The 26,745-nt window shown below is 46.5% G+C and overlaps 2 protein-coding genes and 1 long non-coding RNA gene across 9 annotated transcripts in view; 2 read left to right on the forward strand and 1 right to left on the reverse strand.

Moving 5' to 3' along the window:
- Positions 1 to 26,700, reverse strand: part of MFSD8 (major facilitator superfamily domain containing 8) — a 96,874-nt gene extending 70,174 nt beyond the window's left edge. Inside the window, exon 1 of one of the 6 annotated variants that reach the window (XM_073572061.1) lies at positions 26,576 to 26,700. Coding sequence is in view for 1 of the 6 variants with exons in the window: in XM_073572058.1 (XP_073428159.1) it covers positions 4,195 to 4,390 (196 nt within the window). In the remaining 5 variants the exon portion in view is untranslated. Of the gene's footprint in view, positions 1 to 4,194; positions 7,715 to 18,040; positions 21,069 to 25,061; positions 25,613 to 25,695; positions 25,839 to 26,575 lie in introns of those variants that run through there. The other 5 variants (XM_073572062.1, XM_073572059.1, XM_073572060.1 and 2 more) reach the window with 5 other exon arrangements.
- LOC141086220 (uncharacterized) lies at positions 11,129 to 11,784 on the forward strand. Its single transcript, XR_012231548.1, has 3 exons — positions 11,129 to 11,490; positions 11,563 to 11,641; positions 11,722 to 11,784. It is a non-coding gene; the product is annotated as an uncharacterized lncRNA (long non-coding RNA).
- Positions 25,429 to 26,745, forward strand: part of ABHD18 (abhydrolase domain containing 18) — a 65,234-nt gene continuing 63,917 nt past the window's right edge. Inside the window, exon 1 of one of the 2 annotated variants that reach the window (XM_073572067.1) lies at positions 25,429 to 25,546. The gene's annotated coding sequence lies outside the window, so the exon portion shown is untranslated. Of the gene's footprint in view, positions 25,547 to 26,113; positions 26,326 to 26,745 lie in introns of those variants that run through there. The other variant, XM_073572064.1, reaches the window with a different exon arrangement.

Genomic DNA, 26,745 nt, shown 5'->3' on the forward strand with positions numbered 1-26,745 from the left:
ATTAATTTACTTTTTCAGCTAAGACCTAGTTTCTCATCCTGTTCTCTATGTGTACAAGCCAGACACTAAAGAGGCAATAGGTCATATATGTATGGGCTCAATACTCACTCACACACCAGTACAACATTTCACAATACAAATGGCATCCATAATTAAACAGATCTTAGACCTGATGAGACTGGTGGACTTATTTTGATAGTCACTAACACCATGGCTGTATTAATTCTGATACTAAAAGGGTTTTCTGGACTCTTTGTATACTGTTCCAGTACTCTATGTGATAGCTGTTTGCAATATGCACACCATCGGGATTCTGCTGTGCTGCCAGCTGCTGCCATGTGATAGTAAATATATTTGCATACTAGTGGCTGTGTGCAAACTAGCAACGTTTCCTGCTTCTCGCAATGTACTATTGATAGTGATGACATACGCACATCACAGATAAGCTGTTACATGATGAACGCTCCAGTTGGCAACAGAGCAGAATCCTGACGGTGTGCATATTGCAAACAGCTGTCACACAGAGCCGTGCTCCTCAGCTCCTGTCCTCCAGGCTCATCAACATGTTTCAGGAATTCCTTAGTATTAAAGGTGGTTCACACGCTCAAGCACCACTCCAGCGGGTTTGTGTCTTTTCTCAGCGCTGGAGTGGTGCTTTAAATGTAAGTCCCCTGCCCCCGGTCATATACTCATCCTCCAGCGTCACCTTGTGAGCGCAGTTCCTGACTGGCTGGAACTCAGAAGCTACGTCAATGCAAGTCTATCAGAGCCAGAACGAGCCTCGCCTAGAATGGTACTGAAATGTGAGCCAAGCACCGCTCCATGAAAGACTGGAGCTGCGGGCAGGTTACTTTTCACGAGCGACCAGAGCGATACTGGAAACAGATGAAGGCGGCAGGTGAGTATGAGGCTGAGTATGAGGCAGGGGACTTCCATTTAACCCCTTCACGACCAATGACGTCACATAGGCGTCATGAAAACCAGTGCCATTATGACCAGTGACGCCTATGTGGCGTCATGACTTTAAAGCCCCCCTGCGGGTCGGGTGACCGGGGTCACTGAAGGGTCACCCAGCCCGCAGATATAGGGGGCGTGGCTTCGCCCCCACGTGGCTACGGTCACTCTGATTAGCTGTTAAAAGTGAAACAGCCAATCAGAGCGATAGTAATATTTCATCAATGAAAATTGATGAAATATTACAATCCAGCCATGGCCGATGCTGCAGTAGCATCGGACATGGCTGGTGACACCGATCTGACCCCCCCACACCGGTTAACGGGGGCGATCTGCCCCCTGCCAGCGGCGATGTGCCACCACTGTCATCATCTGCTCCCCCCCTTCCCTCCGCTCCCCCCCACCTTCTGATTACCTCCCCTCCCACCCCCCGGTACCTACTGAGCGCCGCTATCGCTCCCAGTGTCCCGCGGTCCCGGACCATGAGCGCCCGCCGGCTGCAGATTCCATTCATTCATTTTGATCACTGTGATAAACTCACAGTGATCAAAATAGAATGAAAAGTAAATACCCCCCCCCCTTTATCACCCCCATAGGCAGGAACAAATAATAAAATAAAGAAATTAGTTTTATTTTTCCATTAGGGTTAGTGTTGGAAATAGGGTTAGGGTTAGAGTTAGGGTTGGAGGGGGCGTGGCCTGGTAGGCAATGTGAAAGGACGCAGGGTCTGTTTCTCCCTCTGGTGCCTGGAGTAATCCGCAGCCCTGCTGACACCACTGATATCCTCGGCCGGACGATCGGGTAGATAAGGGGGGAGACTACCTTCAGCTGCATTCTGAATCCCTGGTGAGGAGCCATGACCCGCCGGAGACAGAAAGATGCGGGAAGGGGAGATGGACTCGGCTCACAAGATGGCGCTGAGGCGAGGAAGGAGGCGGAGAGAGCCAACACTGAATGTCAGAGACGTATGGAGGCTGCAGCTAAGCTGAAGAAGTTTGCCAGAACTGAGGAGGATTCCCTGCGATCTGGAGGTAAACAAGGGGAAGAGGAGAATGATTCCGAGGATTCCCCGGGAGAGATGGGGGAGGAAGAAGAGCAGCCGCAAAATGGAGGAGCTGTGGTGGGGGCAGGTGAGACCCAGGAGGCAGGGGAGGATCAGGAGAATCCCACACTGAAGGACATATTTGCCGCGGTCTCCTTCTGTAAGAATGCCTTAACCACGCTGACACAGCCGGTTCTGGGAATTCAATCTGAAGTGGCTGGCTTAAAAAAAGATATGAAAAAAGCTGATACCAGAACAGAGGCGGTGGAGAAGAGAGTGGGGCAAGCAGAGGATCACATAACTAAACTCCAGAAAGCAGAAAAAAGATTCGTTCAGTAAATCTCTGAAATAGTGGGCAAAAATGATGATCTAGAGAATCGCTCTAGACGTAATAATATAAGGATTGTTGGCCTCCCGGAAAAATCCGAAGGGAGAAACCCCACAGAATTTATGGAAGAGTGGCTCAGGGAGAAATTTGGCACAGATGACCAAGTTTTTTGCCATGGAGCGTGCACACAGAGTTCCCATGCAGCCACAACCATCGGGTAGGGGACCACGCACTATGCTTGCTAAGCTTCTCCATTATAGGGATAGAGACATAATTCTAAGGAGGGCGAGAGAGATGGGGGACCTTGCCATGAATGGTGAAAAAGTAGCTATCTACCCAGACTTTTCTATTGCAGTCCAAAAACAACGTATGCAATTTGGAGGAGTGAAGAAGCGTCTTAGAGAGCTGGGAGTGCAGTACTCCATGATTTTCCCGGCCAAACTAAGGGTGGTGGCGCTTGATAAAGTGCAATTTTTCATCGATCCGATAGAAGCTAACCAATGGATTGACATTAATGCACATAAACTCCGTGGAAAGACATGAGCTGGAATTGATTGATTAGTCAAGAGGACTATGCCCGAGATGGTCGGCTGAGGACATATTACATCTTTCAATGTCTCGCAAGGAATTCCTAACCTGTTTTTTCCTGTTGAAGAACTGATTTTTGGTAGATTTCGGCCTTGTTTCTTTGCCATCGGTTCTTTGGCCTTTTTATTATACGCCTCTTGATCTCCTGAATATGATCTTCTTTAGATCCACTGACATATGGTTGAGACTGAGGCTTTGGCGGGGCAAGATGATTGAGATTTGGTGGTTGCCCAATGTTGGGCACAGCAGGGGTGTCTATTGTTATAGTTTCCAAAATTTGAATTGTTTATATGTTTTATTATATTATTGATGATGTTATACATTGGGATCTTCTATCCTGCACAACAAAACTGGGGGTGGGGGGGGGGCTGGGAAGTTTGCTGCTCCACATATGCAATTAGATGAATGTAGAAGTAAAGTCTAGTGGTGGGGGAGGCGGGAGGGGAGGGTGGCCAGGGACCAGATTACCCAGCTCTCTTTGAGAGTATATGCACTAGGAAGGGGGAGAAGAGGATGGGGGGGGGATGGGAGGAGGGGGGGTGAGGGAGGAGGGATGGGTTCAGACAGCAAGGGGGAAAACTACACCGATCAATAATTCCAGTTATCAACCCTATGGAGGGGAGGGAAATTAAAGTACTAAGTTGGAACGTCAGGGGTTTATCTGATAAAACTAGGAGGGCAGCTATATTCAAATATATACAAGACCAGGGTCCATCGGTGGTATGCCTCCTGGAGACTCATCTTACCGGACACAACGAGACTTTTGAATAGGCGATGGATACAGAGGGCCTATCACTCTACTTTCTCTAGCTACGCAAGGGGGGGTATCTGTGCTAATTCATACTTCAGTACAATATGAGGAAAGAGAGGTGCATATTGACCCAGATGGGCAGTGTGTAGTCATCAAATGTAAATTATTTGGCTACCTTGTGTGCATTGCCGCTATTTATATTCCACCCCCCTACTCGAGTACTAAGCTGAGGGAGACTTGGGAATTCTCAGGAAGAGGGGGAGTATTGCCTCTTTTGATAGTGGATGACTATAATAATGTAATAGACTCTTATTGGGACAGGAATAGGAGGCAGCTGGGAGTACTGAGTGACACTATAACCCCGTTTGGCAATTTAGTTCGGGAAAAGGGTTTGATGGACATTTGGAGAGTAAGAAATGATGGGAAAGTGCTTCTCCTGCTATTCAGCTTCTTATAATACAGTATCTCCCATCGACATGGCATTGGCTAATGAGTTGATGAATGCAGTGGTGGGGGATGTGCAATACTTACCGAGAGTGATCTCGGACCACAGTCCCATCCTTGTGTCCATTAAACGGGAGCGTTTGAGAGGGGGAATAAGGGGAGAGTGGAAGTTACATCCGGCCTTGATACAACATATAAATATGCAGGGCATCATGCGGGAGATTGGGGAATTCTTTGTCCATAATGATGATAGTGCTCGCCCTCTGGTGGTATGGGACGCCATGAAGGCATATCTCCGGGGAATTCTACACAGGGATATATGTAGGAAAAAGACACAAACTAAGCAAGATGAGGTGGAGAGTATGGAAGCCCTAACTAGGGCGGAAATAGAAATGGCACAGCACGCTACACCCGACACTCAACTGACACTTAGGCAGGCACATGAAAGGGTCAATAGGTTACTACTAGATAAAGCAACTAAGAAGCAGGCTTTTCAGAAGATTAGATTCTACGAAGAAGGGGAAAAAGTTGGTCATCTATTATCGATTATAGCTGCAGCCCAGAGAGGCAGATCATTTATACATAGTATGGATACTGCAAAGGGGACAAGGGTTACTGAGACGCCCGACATTCTGGAGGTCTTCACAGGATTCTACCAGAATCTCTATTCATCGAGTAGAATGGGAGGGGCGGAGGCATTTCTAGGAGCGGGACTGCTTCCGACACTATCTATGGAAGATAGGAATAAGTTGGAGTCTCCTATCACAGTAGAGGAGTTGGAGATGGCTCTGCATGGCATGACTAATGAGAGGGCCCCGGGAGCAGACGGTCTTCCTACCGAAATATACAAACACCTAGATAAAATTCTGCTACCCAAGCTATTGATAATGTTTGAAGGGGCTATGAAAGAAGGGATTTTGCCTGCGTCTATGCGGGAGGCGGTGATAGTGGTGATTCCTAAGGAGGGTAAAAATCCAGGAATTCCGGACTCATACAGGCCAATATCCTTGCTGACAGATGATGTGAAAATACTGGCAAAAGTGCTGGCGAACAGACTAACTGGTGTTGTTGATACATTGATCCATATGGATCAATCAGGGTTTATGCCCAACAGGTCAACAGCAGCCAATATACGGAGACTATATCTCAATCTGCAGTTGCCAGTCGATAACCCAGGTGGGAGGGTGATAGCCTCACTTGATGCCCATAAGGCCTTTGACTCTGTAGAATGGTCATACCTGTGGAGAGTGCTACATAGTATGGGCTTTGGTCCTCAATTTACAGCATGGATTCAGCTATTGTATACTCAACCCACAGCTAGAGTTAAGATTAATGGGGTTATGTCCGCAGGAATACAGCTGCACAGAGGAACGAGGCAAGGCTGTCCACTGTCACCGCTCCTGTTCACCATTGCGATAGAGCCATTGGCGGCTGCTATTAGACGCAACAAGGCAATAAAGGGGTTTCAATATGGCGATTTGGAGGAAAAGGTGGCCCTATATGCGGATGACCTTTTGTTATTCCTAGGGGATCCCTCGGCTTCATTGGATCACGCTGTGCAGACCATTGAGGGGTTCGGTGATATCTCAGGACTGACCAAAAATTGGTCTAAATCAAGCCTATTTAAAGTGGACAAGAAGGTGGTATGGACTCAGGAAGACATAGGGGCCAATAAACTACAATGTGTGGAAATGTTTAAATATTTGGGGATACAGGTTTCCTTGCCGGTGACTGAGTACCTTAATACTAATCTGGTACCCCTACTGGCAATTCTAAGAACTAAGGTGGATACTTGGAACAAATTACACTTGTCGGTGGTGGGAAGGATTAACCTAATAAAAATGGTTTTAATGCCCAAACTTTTATATATATATGACACAACTCCCCAATCTGGATACCGCAGAAAAGGTTCGGGGCGGTGAATTCATTGTTCAGAGCCTTGGTATGGGGTAAGAAACAACCTAGAATAAGGCTTGAAACCTTGCAGAGACCAAAGGATGAAGGGGGACTGGCACTGCCAAATCCGGAACTGTATTTTTTAGCCGCCCAAAGTCAACATCTTAGAGGGTGGTCTAATCAAGAGAAGGCAGGCATCATCAGAGGAGTACTGGAATACGTACTAAATGGAAGCCCGTTGATACTTGGCCTAGAGGATGGGAAGATGGGTGTAATGGGAGACGGGTGTCCCACTCTGCGACTCTTGCAAGACCTGTGGAACAGACTGAAGAGGGTGAGAGGGGTGACCGGGTTGACTAGATTCACAGCTATATGGGATAATAGTAACCTCCCAGAGATTCGGAAACTTGGGAGACTGAAAGGCTGGAAACGTAGGGGGCTGACATTAAAGTCTCAAATTATGGATAACGGGGAGCTGAGACCGTTAATGCAATTACAGAGTGAGTTTCAGTTGCCGGATTCTGAATGGTACCACTACTGTCAGGTACGGCATGCCATTAAAGCTCAAAAACTTTCCAGAAACCTGCAGATACAATCTGACATAGTTTTGGACTATATATGGGGTGGTGCTGGACTTACGAAAGGGGTAATTTCTAACACATACAAAGATATATTACATACACATTTAATGGGGTTCCCACTTAAAGCAAGATCCAAATGGGAGGGAGAGATTGGGGCGATGACTGACGAGGTATGGGAAAGGGTCCTAGAATATGCCCCCAAACTCACTATGAGTGAACTAGCTAGGTTGTCCCATCTTTATGTGATCCATCGTGTGTACCGCTCCCCCCTTCTGATGTTTAAAATGGGACTGAGGGACAACTCTCACTGTCCAAGATGTGGAGGGTCTGATGCCGGAATCCTTCATATGATGTGGACTTGTCCCAGGCTATCCGCGTTCTGGTTTAATGTCACTAAACAGAATAGAAGGGGCTTACGGATGTGTTATACCCAAAAACCCACTGGTCTGCATACTGGGATATGTAGAGGAAATTGAAATAGTTAATAGTGCAAAGCTTGCTATAGCCAGACTGCTTTATGTAGCAAGGAAGCTGATTGCGAGGAACTGGATCAGGAAAGAACCACCTTCCGGGAGAGAGTTTGTGAAACAGGTGACTTGTATCATTCGGCTAAAGGAAAGGATATATGTTAAAAGAGGCAATTCTAAAACCTATGAGAGGTTGTGGAATCCATGGTTACAATACGGTACAGTTAACTGATGGGAATGTGCTATATTTTACAATGTTGGTGTTGTGGATAAACCATTAATACCCGAACATAGGAATTTCTGTTTTGTATGGTTTGATTGACAATATGGGTAAAGAGGATGACTAATGGTAAATTACGGTGTAAGAGAAATCATATGGAGAAAAGAGTTATATATGCTGTCTACATGGGGGGGGGTGGGAGGGGGGGGAATAGGGATGTTCAATTTGTAAATCTATTGTTTATGGAAGATTTAGGCTGAGTTCACACGTTGCATTTTTTTCGCGTTTCCGCGGCGGTTTTAACCGCGTGATTTTGGCGCGAAAAATAAGCATTCCATGCATTCCTACGGGATTCCGCAATGCTGTGCTAATGCTGCGGTTTTTACCGCGGCGAATCGCTTCGCGGTAAAAACCGCAACATGCTCATTAATTTTGCGGAATCGCGGCGATCCCGCACCCATAGGAATGCATTGTTCCGCTTACTTCCTGCATGTGGCTGTGCCCACCATGCGGAAAGTAAGGCCTCTTTCACACTTCAGTTTTTTGCCATCAGTCAAAATCCGCCAAAATTTGAAATTGGCGGATCCGCTTTTTCTTGTTGCGGATCCGCCAATTTCCCCATTGTGATACATTAGTGGCGGATTTTGACGGATGGTCGTCCGTTGCGTCCGATATTCGGCGGATCCGCAAAATTCTTTGCGGATTCTGTCTGAGGGGGACGGAGAATGTAACGTTTTTTTCGCCGTCAAAATGGCGGATGACGGCGGATCCGCCGTCATCAGCCATGCGGTAGAATGGGGCCCTATGGGCGGCGGATCCGCCGGGATCCGCAATTTTGCGGAATCCGCCGGCAGGATCCGCAAAATCGCACTGCGCATGCCCAGAAAAAAAGATACTTTTCCAGACAGTCCCAAAACTATATAAGATGGGCTAATTGGGCCCAGACATGCAGTAGCAGCCAGACAGCAAGCCAGCCAGACCACCACCAAGCCTGCAAGACAGCCACCAAGCCTGCAAGACAGCCACCAAGCCTGCCAGACCACCCACCCAGCCTGCCAGACCACCCAGCCTGCCAGACACCCACCAAGCCTGCAGCCACAGCTATCAAGAGGCCTGCCAGTACCAGCTTTACCAAGTGTGAGTATACCTATGACATTTCTGTGTATGGCCTGCAAGTGTGTAGCAAGTGTGTAGCGTGTGTGTGTGTGTGGTCTGCGAGTGTTGCATGTCTGGTTTTTTTTTTTTTTTATATTTTTTTTTTCTGTTGCTTGTGTACTGCATTTTATTTTCATACAACTGTAATTATATTGTATTTTTTATGCTGTGATTGCTGCGATTGAGTGGTGTATGGTATGTGGTGTAATTGGGCCCAGACAATCCGGCACCAGCAACACTGAATACTCCAAGCAAGATATCCGACTCCAGCCTGCCTGACAGAAGATTCAACTAGAGCTATAAAACCTGTCTGCCCAGCTGCAAGTCTACCACCTGCAAGACCCCTGGAGCGTGTGTGTGTGTATGTGTGTGGCCTGTGTGTGCCTTTTTTTTTTTTTTTTTCTGTTGCATGTGTACTGCTTTTTATTTTCATACAACTGTAATTATATTGTATTTTTTATGCTGTGATTGCTGCGATTGAGTGGTGTATGGTATGTGGTGTAATTGGGCCCAGACAATCCGGCACCAGCAACATTGAATACTCCAAGCAAGATATCAGACTCCAGCCTGCCTGACAGAAGATTCAACTAGAGCTATAAAACCTGTCTGCACAGCTGCAAGTCTACCACCTGCAAGACCCCTGGAGCGCGTGTGTGTGTGTGTGTGTATGTGTGTGGCCTGTGTGTGCATTTTTTTTTTTTTTCCATTTTTTTTTTTTTTTTTTTTTCTGTTGCATGTGTACTGCTTTTTATTTTCATACAACTGTAATTATATTGTATTTTTTATGCTGTGATTGCTGCGATTGAGTGGTGTATTGTATGTGGTGTAATTGGGCCCAGACAATCCGGCACCAGCAACATTGAATACTCCAAGCAAGATATCAGACTCCAGCCTGCCTTACAGAAGATTCAACTAGAGCTATAAAACCTGTCTGCACAGCTGCAAGTCTACCACCTGCAAGACCCCTGGAGCGTGTGTGTTGCATTTTTTTTTTTTTTTTTTCTGTTGCATGTGTACTGCATGTTATTTTCATACAACTTTAATATTGTATTTCTTGCTGTGATTGTGTGGTGTAAGGCTGGTTTCATATTTGCACTTTATAGCGCAGTGATAACCTGCACACGTCCACCACTAATCCCCGTCCCATCTGGTCATCACCGCCTACTAGCACACATGGACGCTTGCGATCTGCACACCCTATCTTTAGTATGGGGTGTGCAGATTGCAAGCGTTCATGTGCGCTAGTAGGTGGGGATTAGTGGCGGACGTGTGCAGGAAATAGCTGCGCTATAAAGTGCAAATGTGAAACCGGCCTAAATGGTATTGTATGTGGTGTTATTGGGCCCAGACATCTACATCAAACACCAGCCTGACTGTATCAGTCAGGCTGGTGTTTTAATGTAGATGTCTGGGCCCAATAACACCACATACAATACCATTTAGGCCGATTTCACATTTGCACTTTATAGCGCAGCGATGGCCTGCACACGTCCGCCACAAATCCCCGCCTACTACCCCACATGAATGCTTGCGATCTGCGCACCCTATCTTTATCATAGGGTGCGTAGATGGTGCGCTGGCAGGATTTTACCGTGTGCTGCGCACTTTTGAAGGTGTGCCCTTGTGCGCCAAACGCAGCATGTTGCATTTTGGCGCGCACGGCACACCTTCAAAAGTGCGCAGCACACTGTAAAATCCTGCCAGCGCACCCTATGATAAAGATAGGGTGCGCAGATCGCAAGCATTCATGTGCGGTAGTAGGTGGGGATTTGTGGCGGACGTGTGCAGGCCATCGCTGCGCTATAAAGTGCAAATGTGAAACCGGCCTAAATGGTATTGTATGTGGTTTGGGCCCAGACATCTGGCAACAGCCACACTGAAGAAACCGAACCAGACATCAAACACCAGCCTGACTGATAGAATTTCAAACTCCGCTGCAAATCTTCCACCTGCAAGACACCTGGAATGTGTAGCCTGGCTGTGTGTTATGCGTGTTTGCGTTTTTTTATTTTTCATGTATTGTGGTATTTAAAATAAAGAGCAGAGTAGCTCCTATTTTTTGGAAAAAAAAAAAATTATAAAAAAAAAAAAATTAAATTGTTTTCAAAAAATCTACTTTGTATCATTTTAAAAAAGGTAAAATTAAGTTACCATAAAGGTAATTGAAGTGTTCTGGTATACAAGTGTGGTTAAAAGTGAGATTGCAACATACCATGAAAAAATGGGTATACACAACTGAGTTTCAGGGAATTCAAAACCATGCAAACACAGTGGGTATACACAGAAATTAAACACCTTCAATCACTGGTTACATACTCTGTTGAGAGTTTCAGGGAATGCAAACACTGGTATACACAGCAATTACACACTACACGCCTTCAATCACTGGTTACACGGTGACACCTTTAATCACTGGTTACACTCTCGGTGAGAGTTTCAGGGAATGCAAACTGGTATACACAGCAATTACACACCTTCAATTACTGGTTACACTCAGTTACAAAACACAAAGAAAGTAGGTTTACACAAAATATTATACACCTTCAATCACTGGTTACACTCTGAGATAAGGGAATGTAGACATGCAAACACTTAAAATTGCGTATAATTAGTTTCAGGGAATTACACATACAAAATGTGGTTTTTTGTTTTTTTTTAAACTTTCATATCATTTTCTTTCAGTTCACACAATGAAGCGCCACCATACCGGCTGACACGGCCAGCCCAACCGTAGCAGAGATTCAGACCGCAGCAGTGATCAACGCAGCAGACATGACCGGTCAGACCGCAGCAGAAACAACCCTGACCGCAGCAGAGAGGAACAGCCACACCGCGGCGTACAGGCAACCATTAGTTTACCTGTAAGTATAAAGACCTGAAAGCTTATTATGATCCTTTGTATAGTAGCTTAACAAGTCTCTTTATACTTGCAGATCACTTCAAGCACTACCAGCAGGGTAGCAGCAGAGAGAGCCAGCCAGGCTGCAGCAGAGAGGCCCAGCCAGACCGCAACAGAGACTGCCAGCCAGGCCGAAGCAGATACTGCCAGCCAAACATTTTCCCTGTAAGTATAAAAGCCTGAAAGCTTATTATGATACTTTGTATAGTAGCTTAACAAGTGTGTTTATACTTGCAGATCAGTTCAGGAAGCAACACAGCTGCCCCAAGCCGTAATGTCTTCTCCTGAAAGCTCCCCCTCACATCAGCGAGCTGAGGTAAAAAAAATTTTGTTTTTTTTTTTTATTTAAAATAATTTTTTTGTGGTTAAAAACACTATCCTATTATGTTTTAACAGGAAGCTGATTCAGAGGAGCTTCCAGGAGGAGACGTGCAGGGTGGAGAGACACACGGAGGGGGTGCACAGATTGTAAGTTTAGCACATACACAGATACATAATGCTACACCCAACACAAACATTCATCACAGTGCACACCATAACTATGCATCCATCCAAACATTTTTTTTTTTTTTCCCCACAGTCTTCAGAATCCGGTGCCCGCACTAGAGTGACTCCCAGGACATCCCAGGGTCGTCAAGGTGATGCCTCTGGTGGTCGGCAAACGGTAAGTAACCCTATTTTGATAATTGTTTAAATGAACATCATGTGTTTGAATATAATGTAATTTTTTGCTTTTTGTTTTGTTTTTTATCTTCACAGGTTTCACAGCGTGCTCCCCGCAGACATCAGGAGGAGGGTGTCATTATTGATAGTGATGACCTCATCCATGAGGTGGAAATCCGGGAGCCGCTGTGGAACATGGCAAACCGTCTTCATGCCGACCAACCAACCACACGACGGCTCTGGGATGAAGTCTGTTCTTCAGTTATTGACAACTGGGAGGAACTCAATGCGAGGGCCAGGGATTTTGTGCGTAAGTATTACAACTTCAGTAACTTATATTTCCAGCATGTGAAGTGTTGAATACTAAACATTTTTTTTTTTTTTTTTGCTTCACAGGTGACAGGGTTATCACACGGTGGCGGTCGCTCCGGGATCGCTTCAAGAGGGACTACAACAAAGAGATTCAGACCCCGAGTGGATCGTCGGGAGGACGCCGGGGACCCCAGTACAAAAACTACCAAGCCCTGGCGTTCCTGCGATCTACAATGGCGTGCAGAAGGTAAATATTCCCCAAACAATTCCTGTAGTAGAAATGTTTAACCAATTTTTTTTTCAGCAGACTTAAATTAAATATCAATATTTTTAATATACATTTTTTTCTTTTTTTTTTTTTTTTAGCACCATCTGCAGCACTCGGGAGTCTGCATCAGAGTTGCGTCCCTCTGGAGTGATCCCTAGTGAGACCGCCCCCGGTGACCACATCGAGGTATCCGACCCCTCTGTACCTACCCTCTTGTCTGATCCCTCTATCCCCTCCACCAGCACTGGAGCAGCAGGGCAGACTTCATCACATGAAGCTGCTGGTGACGACTTGTTCCCTGTTCCCCACCCCTCAGACACTGCCGCAACATCTCGACCAACTTTTGGTTCTGGCCGGCAGCGTCTGAGGAGTCAGGAAAGGCTGACCTTGTCTGACTGTTTGAGTCTAAACTCAACTGTTCAACACGGTTTCCACACTTATGGACAACGGTTATCTTCTGGGTTGACCATGATCAATCAAAGTATCATGGAACTCAGAAGATACATGGAACAGATGAGTTTAGAATCAAACCAGACACCGAGACATACCTTTTTTCAATCTGTTGTCCGGCAAATGGAAGGTTTAAGTACTCACCAGCAGATGCGTGTGATGCAAGCCTGTCAGAATGCTCTAGTGGAAGTGCTTGCTGAAGCATCTCTTCCTCCCCCTGTCTATCCTTCCACAGTCCATCCTCCCCCTGTCTATCCTTCCACAGTCCATCCTCCCCCTGTCTATCCTTCCACAGTCCATCCTCCCCCCGTCCATCCTTCCACCACCATCAATCACACAGCCGTCCCTCCTCCTACCACTCCCTCTCCTTTCTCTAGTTCCCCATTCCATTCTTCCCAGTACCTACCTTCCCCATTGCATTATACCCCAATGCCCTCGCCATACCCACCCCCACATACACCTTCAATGTACCCACAAACCTCGTCTGTCCATCCACTCCCGTCCCAACCACATGTGTTAAACCCCCCTTCCACTTCTGGTCCTCACCAACTCCCTCCCCAGTCCCCTACCCCCCCCTCGATGTGGTCAACCCTGTTAACCCCCCCTCCAATACTATCTCCACCCAACATTATCATAGTTTGTAATTTTTCTGTTATAATATACCAAAAAAAAATTAAAAAAGTAATATACCAAAAAAAATTAAAAAAGGTAATATTATACCAAAAAAAAGTTACCAAAAAGGTAATATACCAAAAAAAGTTAAGAAAAAAAAATTAAAAAAAAAAATACAGTTAATACAAATTGTCAGAAATAAACTGTTTTTTTTTCAAAAAACTTTATTGTGATGTTTATTTTTTGCTTCTTTATTCAAATTACACCAGTGGTGTAAAAGGTAAACACAACACTTGTTAACACAACACACAACCCTGGGTAATATTTCACAGTACACCGGTGGTGTACAAGGTACAAAAAAACACTTGGTAGCACAACATTTGATAACCAACACTTGTGAACATTTCAAAGTGTAAAACGCTTGGTACACAACACTTGGTAACTTTACGCTTGGTACACAACACTTGGATAACTTTACGCTTGGTACCCAACAATTGTTAACACTGCAAAGTGTAAAACTAACCAAATCACATGGTAAAACACAATGCTTGTGCAAAGCAAACACTTGGTAAAATTTCAGATAAAAAAAAAAATAAAAAATTACTCACAATTGGTATGAAGAAAATTATATCATGTCATCTTGCCAGTCCACTTGTCCCTCTGGTGTAACAAAATAATCTGCAATGGTATCCCTAATTCTTGCCACTGAACCAGTACTCCGAAAAGTTTGCTGCTCATAATCCCACAAGGTGGTTTCATACACATTTTCATCGATGGAAACTGGTTCCTTTGAAAGGACAAAATTGTGCAGGATTACACAGGCCTTTACCACCTCATCCACAGTCTCTGTTTTCATTTTCATGGCCGTTAACAGTACTCTCCATTTGGCAGTTAAAATTCCAAACGCGCACTCCACCACTCTGCGCGCTCTGGTTAACCGATAGTTATAGATTCTTTTCTGGTGTGTTAATCCACGACTACCATATGGCTTCAGTAGGTGTTTTGAAAGTTGAAAAGCATCGTCGCCAACGCACACAAAAGGCATTGGTGGGCCTGTTGTTCCAGGGAGTGGTTTTGGAGGTGGGAAGTTAAAATTGTGTCCATACAAGCGACGGCCCATGGTGGAACTCTTGAATACCTGCGAGTCGTTAGAACGACCGTATGCACCAATGTCCACGGCAATGAATTTGCAGTTTGCATCCGAAATGGCCATAAGCACAATGGAAAAGTATTTTTTATAGTTGTAAAACTGTGAACCAGATCCCATGGGTTTCACAATCCTGATATGCTTGCCATCCACGGCACCGATGCAGTTTGGAAACTGGCAGATATCTTGAAACTTCTCTGCAATCTCCAGCCACCTCTCCTGGGTTGGCTCTGGGATGTATTCCTCCTGTAGAGAATCCCATAATGCCCGGCAGGTCTGTTGTACAATTCCAGCAATAGTGGAAATCCCAATCCGGAACTGGAAATGGAGGGAGGTGAAGGATTCTCCAGTTGCCAGGAATCTTAAAAAAAGGGAAAAAAAGTAAAATTAATACAAACTACAAGCCATAACATAACAATAAAAGCCTGCAGAATCTGAAACATTTTAAAAGGTAGATAACTTACCGAAGGGTCACCATCAAACGCTCCGCCGGTGATATAGAAAACCGCATGTAGGTGTCCCTTCTCCGGATTTGTTCTCCAACACGATCCACCAATATCTCAAAGAATTCCATCCGCATGCGCACGTAGTTGAAGAACTTGTCCGGATTCTCCCTCAATTCCAGGTACAGTGTGGAAAAAACGCCACGGGTGAACCTCTGCGCATTAATGGGATGAATCCACTGGCGCCGTCTCCTCATACGCAGGATTCGCAGTCTTCTTTTCTCCCTCTCGATAGCAATAATTGCCAACCGATTCAAGTGAATATCCAATTCCACACAGAAGCTGTCAATACTCGCAATAACTCCTTCCAGACTCGCACTAACTCCTTCCATCGCTGCCACTAGCTCTAAAACCTTTCAAAGAAATTGTATCACAACACCCTAGATATATTTCTCCCTAGTTTCCAGCATCCAATCACATTTGAGAGCATTTTCCAAGAGCGAATCATATTTGGGAGCATCCCATTTTGGAGGTGTGGAAAAACGGATCCGCAAAAAAACGGATCCAACGGATGACAAAACCGATGCAAACTGATGGAACGGATCCGTTTTGTTGAGGATCCGCAGTAAAATCGGTATGGCGGATCCTCAACAAAACGGATCCGTTCCATCAGTTTGCATCCGTTTTGTTTCCATTTTTGCGGATCCGCCATTTTCAAATTTTTGGCGGATTTTGACTGATGGCAAAAAACTGAAGTGTGAAAGAGGCCTAAGCAGAACATTTGCGGATGGTACCCACGGTCCGGAGGAGAGGAGACTGTCCTCCGGGCTTTGGGTACCATATCTCTGTACAAAATAGAATTTAAAATAAAAAATATTGTTATTCTTACCTTCCGGCGTCCCGCGCAGCCTTCCCGCCTCTCTCCACGCTCTCGTTCCCAGTAATCCTTTGCGAAAATGCCCGCGATGGTGTCCGTTCTCACGGGATCGCGAAGTCTCGCGGTCATCGCGAATTACCGCGAGACGTCGCGATCCCGCGAGAATGTACGTCATCGCGGGCATTTTCGCAAAGGATTACTGGGAACGGCTGCGCGGGACGTCGGAAGGTAAGAATAACACCATTTTTTAATTTTTTTTTTTACAATTTATCTTTTACTACTGATGCCGCATAGGCGGCCTCAGTAGTAAAAAGTTGGTCACACTTGTCAAACACTATGTTTGACGAGTGTGACCAACCTGTCAATCAGTTCTCCAAGCGATGCTACAGATCGCTTGGAAAACGCTAGCATTCTGCAACCTAATTACGCTTGCAAAATGCTAGTTTTTCCGCGGGAAAATCGCGGGAATTTAAAATGCAATTTTCCTGCGGAATGGAATTCCGGAATTCTCGCTGTAATTTCCGCGAGAGTTCCGGTACGTGTGAACTTAGCCTTATGGTATATTCTGTATTTTGAATTCTGACTAATAAAAATCTATTTGATCAAAAAAAAAAAAAAATTAGGGTTGGAAATAGGGTTGGGATTAGGGTTAGGAGTGTGTTGGGGTTAGGGTTATGGTTAGGCTAAGTGCACACGTACCGGAACTCTCGTGGAAATTACCGCTAGAATTCCGGAATTCCATTCCGCGGGAAAATCGCATTTTAAATTCCCGCGATTTTCCCGCGGTAAAACTAGCATTTTGCAAGCGTATTTAGCTTGCAAAATGCTAGCGTTTTCCAAGCGATCTGTAGCATCGCTTGGAGAACTGATTGACAGGTTGGTCACACTCGTCAAACACAGTGTTTGACGAGTGTGACCAACTTTTTACTACTGAGGCTGCCTATGCGGCATCAGTAGTAAAAGATAAAATGCAAAAAAAAAAATTAAAAATGGTTTTATTCTTACCTTCCGACGTCCCGCGCAGCCGTTTCCAGTAATCCTTTGCGAAAATGCCCGCGATGACGTCAGTTCTCGCGGTAATTTACGATGATGTCGCGTGAATGACCGCGAGACTTCGCGATCCCGTGAGAACGGACGCCATCGCGGGCATTTTCGCAAAGGATTACTGGGAACGAGAGCGTGGAGAGAGGCGGGAATGCTGCGCGGGACGCCGGAAGGTGAGAATAACAATATTTTTTATTTTAAATTCTATTTTTTACAGAGATATGGTACCCAAAGCCCGGAGGACAGTCTCCTCTCCTCCGGACCGTGGGTACCATCCGCAAATGTTCTGCTTACTTTCCGCATGGTGTGCACAGCCACATGCGGGAAGTAAGCGGAACAATGCATTCCTATGGGTGCGGGATCGCCGCGATTCCGCAAAATTAATGAGCATGCTGCGGTTTTTACTGCGAAGCGATTCCGCCGCGGTAAAAACCGCAGCATTAGCACAGCATTGCGGAATCCCATAGGAATGCATGGGATGCTTATTTTTCGCGTTTTCGCGGCAAAATCGCGCAGTTAAAACCGCCACGGAAACGCGAAAAAAACGCCACGTGTGAACTCAGTCTTAGGGTTTGGATTAGGGATGTGTTGGGGTTAGGGCTGTGGTTAGGGGTGTATAGGGGTTAGGGTTGGAGTTAGAATTGATGGGTTCCCACTGTTTAGGCACATCAGGGGGTCTCCAAACGCGACATGGTGCAACCACTGATTCCAGCCAATTTTGCGTTCAAAAAGTCAAACGTGTTCCCAAACAGTGGTTTACCCCAACATATGGGGTATCAGCATACTCAGGAAAAATTGCACAACAACTTTTGGGGACTAATTTCTCCTGTCACCCTAGGGAAAATAAAAAATTGGGGGCTAAAAAATTATTTTTGTGGAAAAAAAGCCGGATTACTTACCGGTAATGCTCTTTTAATGAGTCCACGACAGCACCCACTTGGAGAGAGGGATCCGCCCATAGGAACAGGAAACCTACAGAGATAAAAGAGGGCGGTCCGCCTCTCCCCCTCAGTTGGATTTCAGAGTACCAGGAGGACCGCCAATTATTAGGCCATTAAATTATCCAATATTCTAAATTTATTAACTTTACAACTAAGAAGGTGTATATACATTATGTTAACTTCTAGGGAGGGTTAGTGAACGGGTGCTGTCGTGGACTCATTAAAAGAGCATTACCGGTAAGTAATCCGGCTTTTTACTCTTCGCCACGACAGCACCCACTTGGAGAGACTTTCAGAGACCTTCACCTGGGAGGGACCACCGTGCTGAGGACCGCTCTACCAAAGGCTAGGTCGGATGAGCATGATAAATCAAGCCTATAGTGATTATAAAAGGTAGAGGGTGTAGACCAGGTTGCCGCCTTACATATAGACTCGATTGCGACGTCTCCCCTCTCTGCCCAGGAGGAAGCCATAGCTTTGGCGGAATGTGCTCTGATACCCTCCGGAGGATTTTCATTGCTCTCGGAGTATGCCAGCCCAATTGCGTCTCTGATCCACCGAGACAAAGTACCCCTTGTGACTTCATATCCCTTCTTTTGGCCCTGGAAGGAAATAAGCAGAGCCCTACTCTTCCTCCAGCTGCTAGACCTCTCGATGTATTGTAATACAGCTCTTCTAACGTCTAGTGTATGGAACTTTTCTTCCTCTGGAGTAGAAGGGTTACTAAAAAATGACGGGAGGTGGATCTCTTGTGATCTATGAAACTTCCCTGCTACCTTTTGTAAGTATGAGGGGTCTGGTTTTAATATTAACTGATCCTGAAATGTCAACAGAAAAAGGGGTTCTATTGAAAGGGCTTGTATGTCGCTAACTCTTCTGGCTGAGGTTAGTGCAACTAGCAGTACTGTTTTGAAGGATAGGTGTTTAAGGGATATTGAATCTAAAGGTTCAAAGGGAGGACGTGTTAGAGCATCCAGAACCAGGTTTAAGTCCCAAGGAGGAACTCTAGGTATGTGCACCGGCTCACTCCGCTCACAGGCCGAAATGAATCTGCTTACCCATCTATTGCCTGCCACGTTATAACTATAGAGGGCCCCTAGAGCCGACACCTGTACTTTTAGTGTGTTAACAGCTAACCCTAATTCCTTCCCTTTCTGTAGGAACTCTAGGATCGCTGTAATCGGAATTTCTCCGAAATCCGGCTCTGCGTGGGACTCTAGGAATTTTCTCCATACTCTGGTGTAAATTTTTGTCGTTGTCACTTTTCGACTTTGTAGGAGTGTATTGACTAATCCCTCCGAGAATCCTCTTGATCTCAACATTTCCCTTTCAAGTTCCAAGCCGTCAAGTGGAGATTGTCCACTTGAGGATGGAAGAATGGCCCCTGTGAGAGGAGCCTGGGGGTTGAAGGAAGCACCCATGGGTCTGTCACTGACATTGCTTGCAGGCAAGAAAACCAAGGCCTCCTGGGCCAGAATGGTGCTACTAAGATTATTCGTGCTTCCTCTGCTCTGATTTTCCTGATCACCTGCGGTAGAAGTATGATTGGGGGAAATGCATATGCCAGTTTGAATTGCCACGGGGCCTGGAGGGCATCCAGAATTTCCGGATTGTCTGTCATATTTAGAGAGGCGAATCTTCGCACCTGTCTGTTCTCTCTGGTGGCAAAGAGATCTATTTGGGGACGACCTCATAGTGCCACGATGCGTGTGAATATCTCCCGGCTTAGACACCACTCTCCTTGTCGCAGTGTATGGCGACTTAGAAAATCTGCCTCCCAATTGTTTCTTCCCCTTATGTGGAGGGCTGAGAGAGACAAAAATTGTTTTTCTGCTAGGGATAAAATCCTTCTTGCGGAAGACATTAAGGTGACTGATCGAGTTCCCCCTTGTCTGTTCAGATATGCGACTACTGTGGTGTTGTCCGAAAGGATTCTCACGTTTTCCCCTTGTAACTGTGGAAGAAAATGACACAATGCATGATAGACTGCTTTTAGTTCCTTTAAATTTGACGAATCCTGATCTTCGCCTATATCCCATAGGCCTTGGGCAAAACTATTTCCCATATGGGCTCCCCATCCTGTGGGGCTAGCGTCCGTGATAATTATACGGGAGGGTGTTATAACCCAAGGTACTCCTCCCGCTAAGTTATCATCCCTTAGCCACCATGTAAGGGAGGTTAGGACCTCCTGGGATAGCGTGATTTTCTTTGTCAGATTCCCCCGATCCCGGGATTCCTCTAAGAGAATTTGGTGTTGTAGTTCCCTCGTGTGGAACTGGGCCCAGCGAACTGCGGGGATGCAGGCAGTAAGGGATCCCAGGAGGGACATTGCTTCCCTTAAAGATATGTGTGGCCGATCTATTGCTATCCTCACTTTCTTTTTAATTGCTGAAATTTTTACCTGAGACAGTAGACATTTTTGGTGTATGGAGTCTAGCTCGAGACCTAGGAAGGACTGAACAGACTGCGGCTCGATTCTGGACTTCTTGAAGTTTATTATCCACCCTAGGGCCTGTAGGGACAAGATTGTATCAGCAACCCGCTCATTACATTGCCGAATTGAATTCCCTACTATCAAAAAATCATCCAGATAGGGTACTATTAGTGTGTCCTTCTGGCGTAAAAAAGCCATCACTTCCAGCATCACCTTTGTAAATACTCGTGGTGCGATGGAAATGCCGAATGGCATGGCTGTGAACTGGAGATGCTGTATGGTGCCATCGAGGAGGACCGCCACTCTGAGGTATCTCTGATATCTGCAATGGATGGGAATATGATAATAAGCATCCTTCAGATCCAAGCCTGCCATCATACAATTAGGGAAGAGGAGTTTAATCGTGGATCTTATGGATTCCATCTTAAATTTATGATTTATTATAAATGAATTTAATTTCTTCAAGTTGATTATCGTCCGGAATGACCCGTCTGGTTTAGGTATCAGAAAGAGAGGGGAGTAAAATCCTCTCCCTTCCTGCCTTTTAGGCACATGGACCAAAACTTTTTTGTCCAGAAGGCTCCAAATCTCAGCCTCCAGGGCCTGCTGTTGATTTGGCGAGCTGAAGGATGTTATGATTAACGAATTATGGGGTACTTGATGAAATTCTATCTTTAACCCTTCTTTAATAATGCCCAGGACCCAAGGGCTAAGCGTAATTTTCTCCCATTCTCGAAAAAAAAAATTTTTTAGCCTCCCCCCTACTGGAGGGACTGGCTCCTCAGTTCCTGTCCCTGCGGAAGGAGGATCCCCTAAACATGGCACCTTTGCCCTTTTCTTCCTTTGTGGACCAGCGGTTTTGATTTTCTGCTGGTCTTCCTCGGCCAAATGGTCTTCTCCTAAACGCCCTCCTATAAAATGGGAGAGGAGGGTTAGGGAATCCTTTTTTCCTTTCTTTTGCCTTCGTAAGGATTTCATCTAAGGCTTTCCCAAATAAGAACTCACCCTCGCAAGGAATGGTACAAAGCTTTGCTTTGGATTGGGTGTCACCTCTCCAGCTTTTTAGCCATAGGCTACGTCTGGCGTTATTAGCCAACCCTGCTGTTCTGGCTGCCAAGCGTAAGGAATCAGCCGAAGCATCTGCTATATATGCCGCTGCGCCGCAGATTAGAGGTATGGCGGCTCGTAGCTTGTCTCTGGAGATCTTCTGGTCTATTTGCTGGTCTAGTTGGTCGATCCAGACCAGCATAGAGCGAGCTGTGCAAGTACTAGCTATTGCCGGTTTAAACGTGCTGGTAGCTGCCTCCCATGCCCTCTTTAATGAGGCGTCAGCTTTACGGTCCAGAGGGTCTTTTAGAACGCCCGAGTCCTCCACTGGTAAGATTGTTTGCTTTGAGGCGGAGGCCACTGCCGCATCTACCTTCGGGACTTTAACCCATGTCGACAAGTCTTCGTCGTTAAAGGGGTACCTTCTCTTTGAAGTTGAGGGAAGATACCCTCTCTGGTCCTGTCTCTCCCACTCCTTCTTAACCAGAGCTTTTATCGCTGGAATAACCGGAAAAACTCTCCTCTTTCTGTCTGTTAGACCTGCAAACATAATTTCCTGAGTCGTTTGCGGCTCTTTTGTATCTGTGCAACCCATTGTATTCCTCATGGATTTAACTAAATTATCCATATGATCTAAGGGAAAACAGCAACGGCCCTCCATCTCTGAGGAGGATGCCGATGTAGATGCATTAGAACTATCCGAGGCTATTTCGCCCTCATCGGTGTCTACGGCGTCTGCTGGCCTAGTTGTTTCGATATTAGTAGGCCTGCTAGACTGACTTAGGGCCTGTAGTTCTTCCCTAATTATAGCCCTTATGTCTGCGGCTGATGTTGACGCCTGCTTTGCCGTTTCGTTTATGCATCTTTTGCGCAGAGAGAGAGAGAGAGACAAACATTTTATCAGCTTGATAGGCAGAGCGTCGTCCACTCACCCAGAGAAGCTGTAGGTACCGGCTCAGGAGGCTGAGAAGGAGGCTTGTTGGCATGGCTTCTGTGGCTACGATCCGAGGACCCTCGTCTTGCGTGGTCCTTGGCTGCTGCTGCGTCGCCTGCATGGGGATGCGTGTCCTGCCTTGGTGAAGACATGATTGCACGCCATATCCCTGTGCCCCAGGCCTTTTATAAGCCCCTTCATACGTGGTACCTCCCCCTCCAGGTGCGCCTATTTGCGGCTCCTCGCTACAGCGCTGAGACTAGCCGCCCGCGCTCTGCAGATCAAATCGTTTTTTTTTTTGTTTTTTTTTCTTCTTCTTTCTGGAGGGGGCGGGGAGCGCCTCTCTGCTTGCAGCGCCGCCCATGCGCTCTGAGCCGAGGAACCTCCGGTAACCCGGAAGTTCCTCCTTACCACTTCCTGCTGCGCGTCCTCCTGGACGCTGAAGCCCTTTAGGAACACCGGAGGCTGCCGTTTTCTCCGGTTCCTGCGCCCCCACATGGACCGGAATGGATCCTCCCGCCAGGTGTCATGTCGTCCACAGAAGAACCCCGGTCGGCGCCACCCGGTACCGGGGTTTCTGCCCGTCATCCATACCAGCCGAGGAGGGAGCCGGATTCCAGCACTCCCCCGTCGCTGCCTCTGGACCGGAACCCCTGCCGTTCTCGCAGACACTGCACAGGCGGTTCCTTGGCCCAGGTAAGACTGTAGCGAATCCTGCGGTTCCCCTTCGGAACAGGAAACCAACTGAGGGGGAGAGGCGGACCGCCCTCTTTTATCTCTGTAGGTTTCCTGTTCCTATGGGCGGATCCCTCTCTCCAAGTGGGTGCTGTCGTGGCGAAGAGTAAAAAAATGATTTTTTCATTTTCTCGTCTCTGCATTATAAACTTCTGTGAAGCACTTGGGGGTTCAAAGAGCTCACCACACATCTACATAAGTTCCTTGGAAGGTCTAGTTTCCAAAATGGGATCACTTGTGGGGGGTTTCCACTGTTTAGGCACATAAGGGGCTCTGCAAACGTAATGACGACCGCAGACCGTTCCATCAAAGTCTGCATTTCAAAACGTCACTACTTCCATTCCGAGCCCTTACGTGTGCCCAAACAATGGTTCCCCCCCATATATGGGGCACCAGCGTACTCAAGACAAACTGGATAACAACTTTTGGGGGCCAATTTCTCCTGTTACCCTTGTGAAAATAAAAAATTGCGCACTAAAAAAATAATTTTTTGAGGAAAAAAAATATTTTTTATTTTCACAGCTCTGCGTTATAAACTTTTGTGAAGCACTTGGGGGTTCAAAGTACTGACTAGGCATCTAGATAAGTTCCTTAGGGGGTCTAGTTTCCAAAATGGTGTCACTTGTGGGGGAGCTCCAATGTTTAGGCACACAGGGGCTCTCCAAACACGACATGGTGTCCGCTAACGATTAGAGGTAATTTTCATTTCAAAAAGTCAAATGGCGCTCCTTCCCTTCTGAGCCCTGCCGTGCGCCCAAACAGTGGTTTCCCACCACATATGGGGTACCAGCGTACTCAGGACAAACTGGACAACAACTTTTGTGGTCCAATATCTCCTGTTAGCCATGTGAAAATAGCCAAGTGAAAATAAAAAAATAGCGTGCTAAAAAATCATTTGAGGAAAATAAATTTTTTTATTTTCACTGCTGTGTTATAAACTTTTGTGAAGCACTTGGGGGGTTCAAAGTGGTCACTACACATCTAGATAAGTTCTATAAGGGGTCTAGTTTCCAAAATGGGGTCACTTGTGTGGGGTTTCCAATGTTTAGGTACACAGGGACTCTCCAAACGAGACATGGCAACCGCTAAATATTCCAGCATATTTTCCATTCAAAAAGTCAAATGGTGCTCCTTCCCTTCTGAGTCATGCCGTGCGCATAAATGTACACTGCGCACATGTTTGACAGTGGTTTATGACCACATATGAGGTATCGGTGTACTCAGGAGAAATTGTCCAACAAATTTTAGGATCCATTTTATCCTGTTGCCCATGTGAAAATGAAAAAATTGATGCTAAAAGAAAATTTTTGCTGGAAAAGTTAAAATGTCCATTTTTTCTTTCCACGTTGTACCTGAAGGGTTAATAATCTCCTAGAATGTAGTTTTGAGTAGCTTGAGGGGTGCAGTTTTTAGAATGGTGTCACTTTTGGGTATTTTCTGTCATATAGACCCCTCAAAGTGACTTCAAATGTGATGTGGTCCCTAAAAAAATGGTGTTATAAAAATGAGAAATCGCTGGTCAACTTTTAACCCTTATAACTTCCTGACAAAAAAAAATGTTGTTTCCAAAATTGTGCTGATGTAAAGTAGACATGTGGGAAATGTTATTTAGTGAGCACTTTGTGTCACATAACTCTCTGGTTTAACAGGATAAAAATTCAAATTTTGAAAATAGCAAAATGTTCTAAATTTTCACGAAATTTCTGATTTTTTCACAAATAAACGCAAAAATTATCAACCTAAATTTACCACTAACATGAAGCCCAATGTGTCACGAAAAAACAATCTCAGAATCGCTGGGATGCGTTGCTGCGTTCCTGAGTTATTACCTCATAAAGGGACACTGGTCAGAATTGCAACAAATGGCCTGGTCATTAAGGTCAGGAAGGGGTTAAAGCACCACTCCAGCAGCAGTGCAAGAAAAACACTGGAGTGGTGCTGGCAGTGTTTGGTCAGTATTTTCCATCAGTATCTGGAAGCCAAATCCTGGAGTGGGTGATACATCCAGAAGTGGTGACGAGGGTCTACTGTACTTTTCCTCTGATTGCTCCTCTCCTGGTCTTGGCTACAAATACTGAATATGTCCTAAGGAAAACCTGAAGCCATGATCAGGGAGACAGAGGCTTGGCAAGTGCTCCAATCGCACTGAAAGCACTTCAGCCTCATTTGCATACAGAAAGTTCACTTTCTCCAGTAGTGGAGCAACAGCTTGCTGGAGGAATGACAGACTGCCTCATCAACTACAGGAAGGAATTCCGCAGAGGACTTGTAGGGTCAGAGATGGGTCCACCTGGTGCCACCACTGCTGGGAAAGGTGGGAGCCCCATCCCTCAGGACACAGCCCGGCGCCTCAGCATGGCCGTGTGTCACTGGGGGCTACCAGGACACCACACAGATCAGCCGGGACACACAATGTGCTTCACTCCATCTGCGGAGCACTGGGGGTCCTGCAGCTCTCCTTACCTCCAGCCTGCACTCAGCACAGCACTGGCCTAGTGCTGTGTCGTTCGTGAACGATCCGATACAAAGAGCCGGCTCCCTGCTGTGAACGAAATGAGCCGGCTCTGCAGGGTGAAGGAGCCGCTTTTTTTTTTTTCTCGCGCCTGGAAGCAGTGAAGCCTGTGGATAAATGCACGTGAGTTAACCCTTCAGTCCCAAATATATCCTGCCAGTTCCTCCATGGCATATATGGTGTGTTGACTGTGTGTAGGAGGAGGGACGCAGCACATTGCCATCATCATCATCATCACCACAATGTGCTGCGTCCCTCCTCTTACACATAGTCACACACCATATATGCCATGGAGGAACTGGCAGGATATATTTGGGACTGAAGGGTTAACTCTCGTGCATTTATCCACAGCTCCTCCTCTCCTGACCGCTCCTCCCCCCAGATGAGTCACAGTCAGGATTCACTGCTTCCAGGCGCCAGAAATAAAACCGGCTCATTCACCCTGCAGAGCCGGCTCATTTCGTTCACATCAGGGAGCCGGCTCTTTGTATTGGATCGTTCACGAACGACACATCACTTGTGAGAGGCGCCTCCTGCCGGCACCGCGGCTCCTGCCCGCCCGGTCCCCCACCGAGTATCGTGTGAGTACGTGCTGGGCCCCTCAGTGTCGGGCGCGCTCCGGATGGCAGTCGCTCTGCTGGCTCGTTGTGTCACCTTCCAGCTCTGGGGGTCACTGCTATCCCCGGGCGGCAGCAGCTGGTGTGTGGAGGCGTGCTGCCTCCTCTCTGCCCTGATTTGTACTCATGGTCAGCTCCAAGCCAGGTGGCATTGCCGGCTCATGGAGCAATCTGGATGTGAATAGTGCCCGGGTAGTCATTGGGTAATGCTCACCATAACCAGCAATCGCCACCCTGAGAGCCTCTGCCGGCTGCTGCTGTACTCTGCAGCTCTTACCTTCGAGGCAGCAGCCCAGCTGAGCTGGGGGGGAATAGGGTGCATCGGTCTAGCGGAGCTGGGTGTGTGTGTGTGAGGGGGTGCATCGGTCTAGCGGAGCTGGGTGT

This window comes from Dendrobates tinctorius, unplaced genomic scaffold, assembly GCF_039654945.1.
Source record: "Dendrobates tinctorius isolate UK_male_01 unplaced genomic scaffold, ASM3965494v1 ptg000030l, whole genome shotgun sequence".
Classification (NCBI taxonomy): Eukaryota; Metazoa; Chordata; class Amphibia; order Anura; family Dendrobatidae; genus Dendrobates; species Dendrobates tinctorius.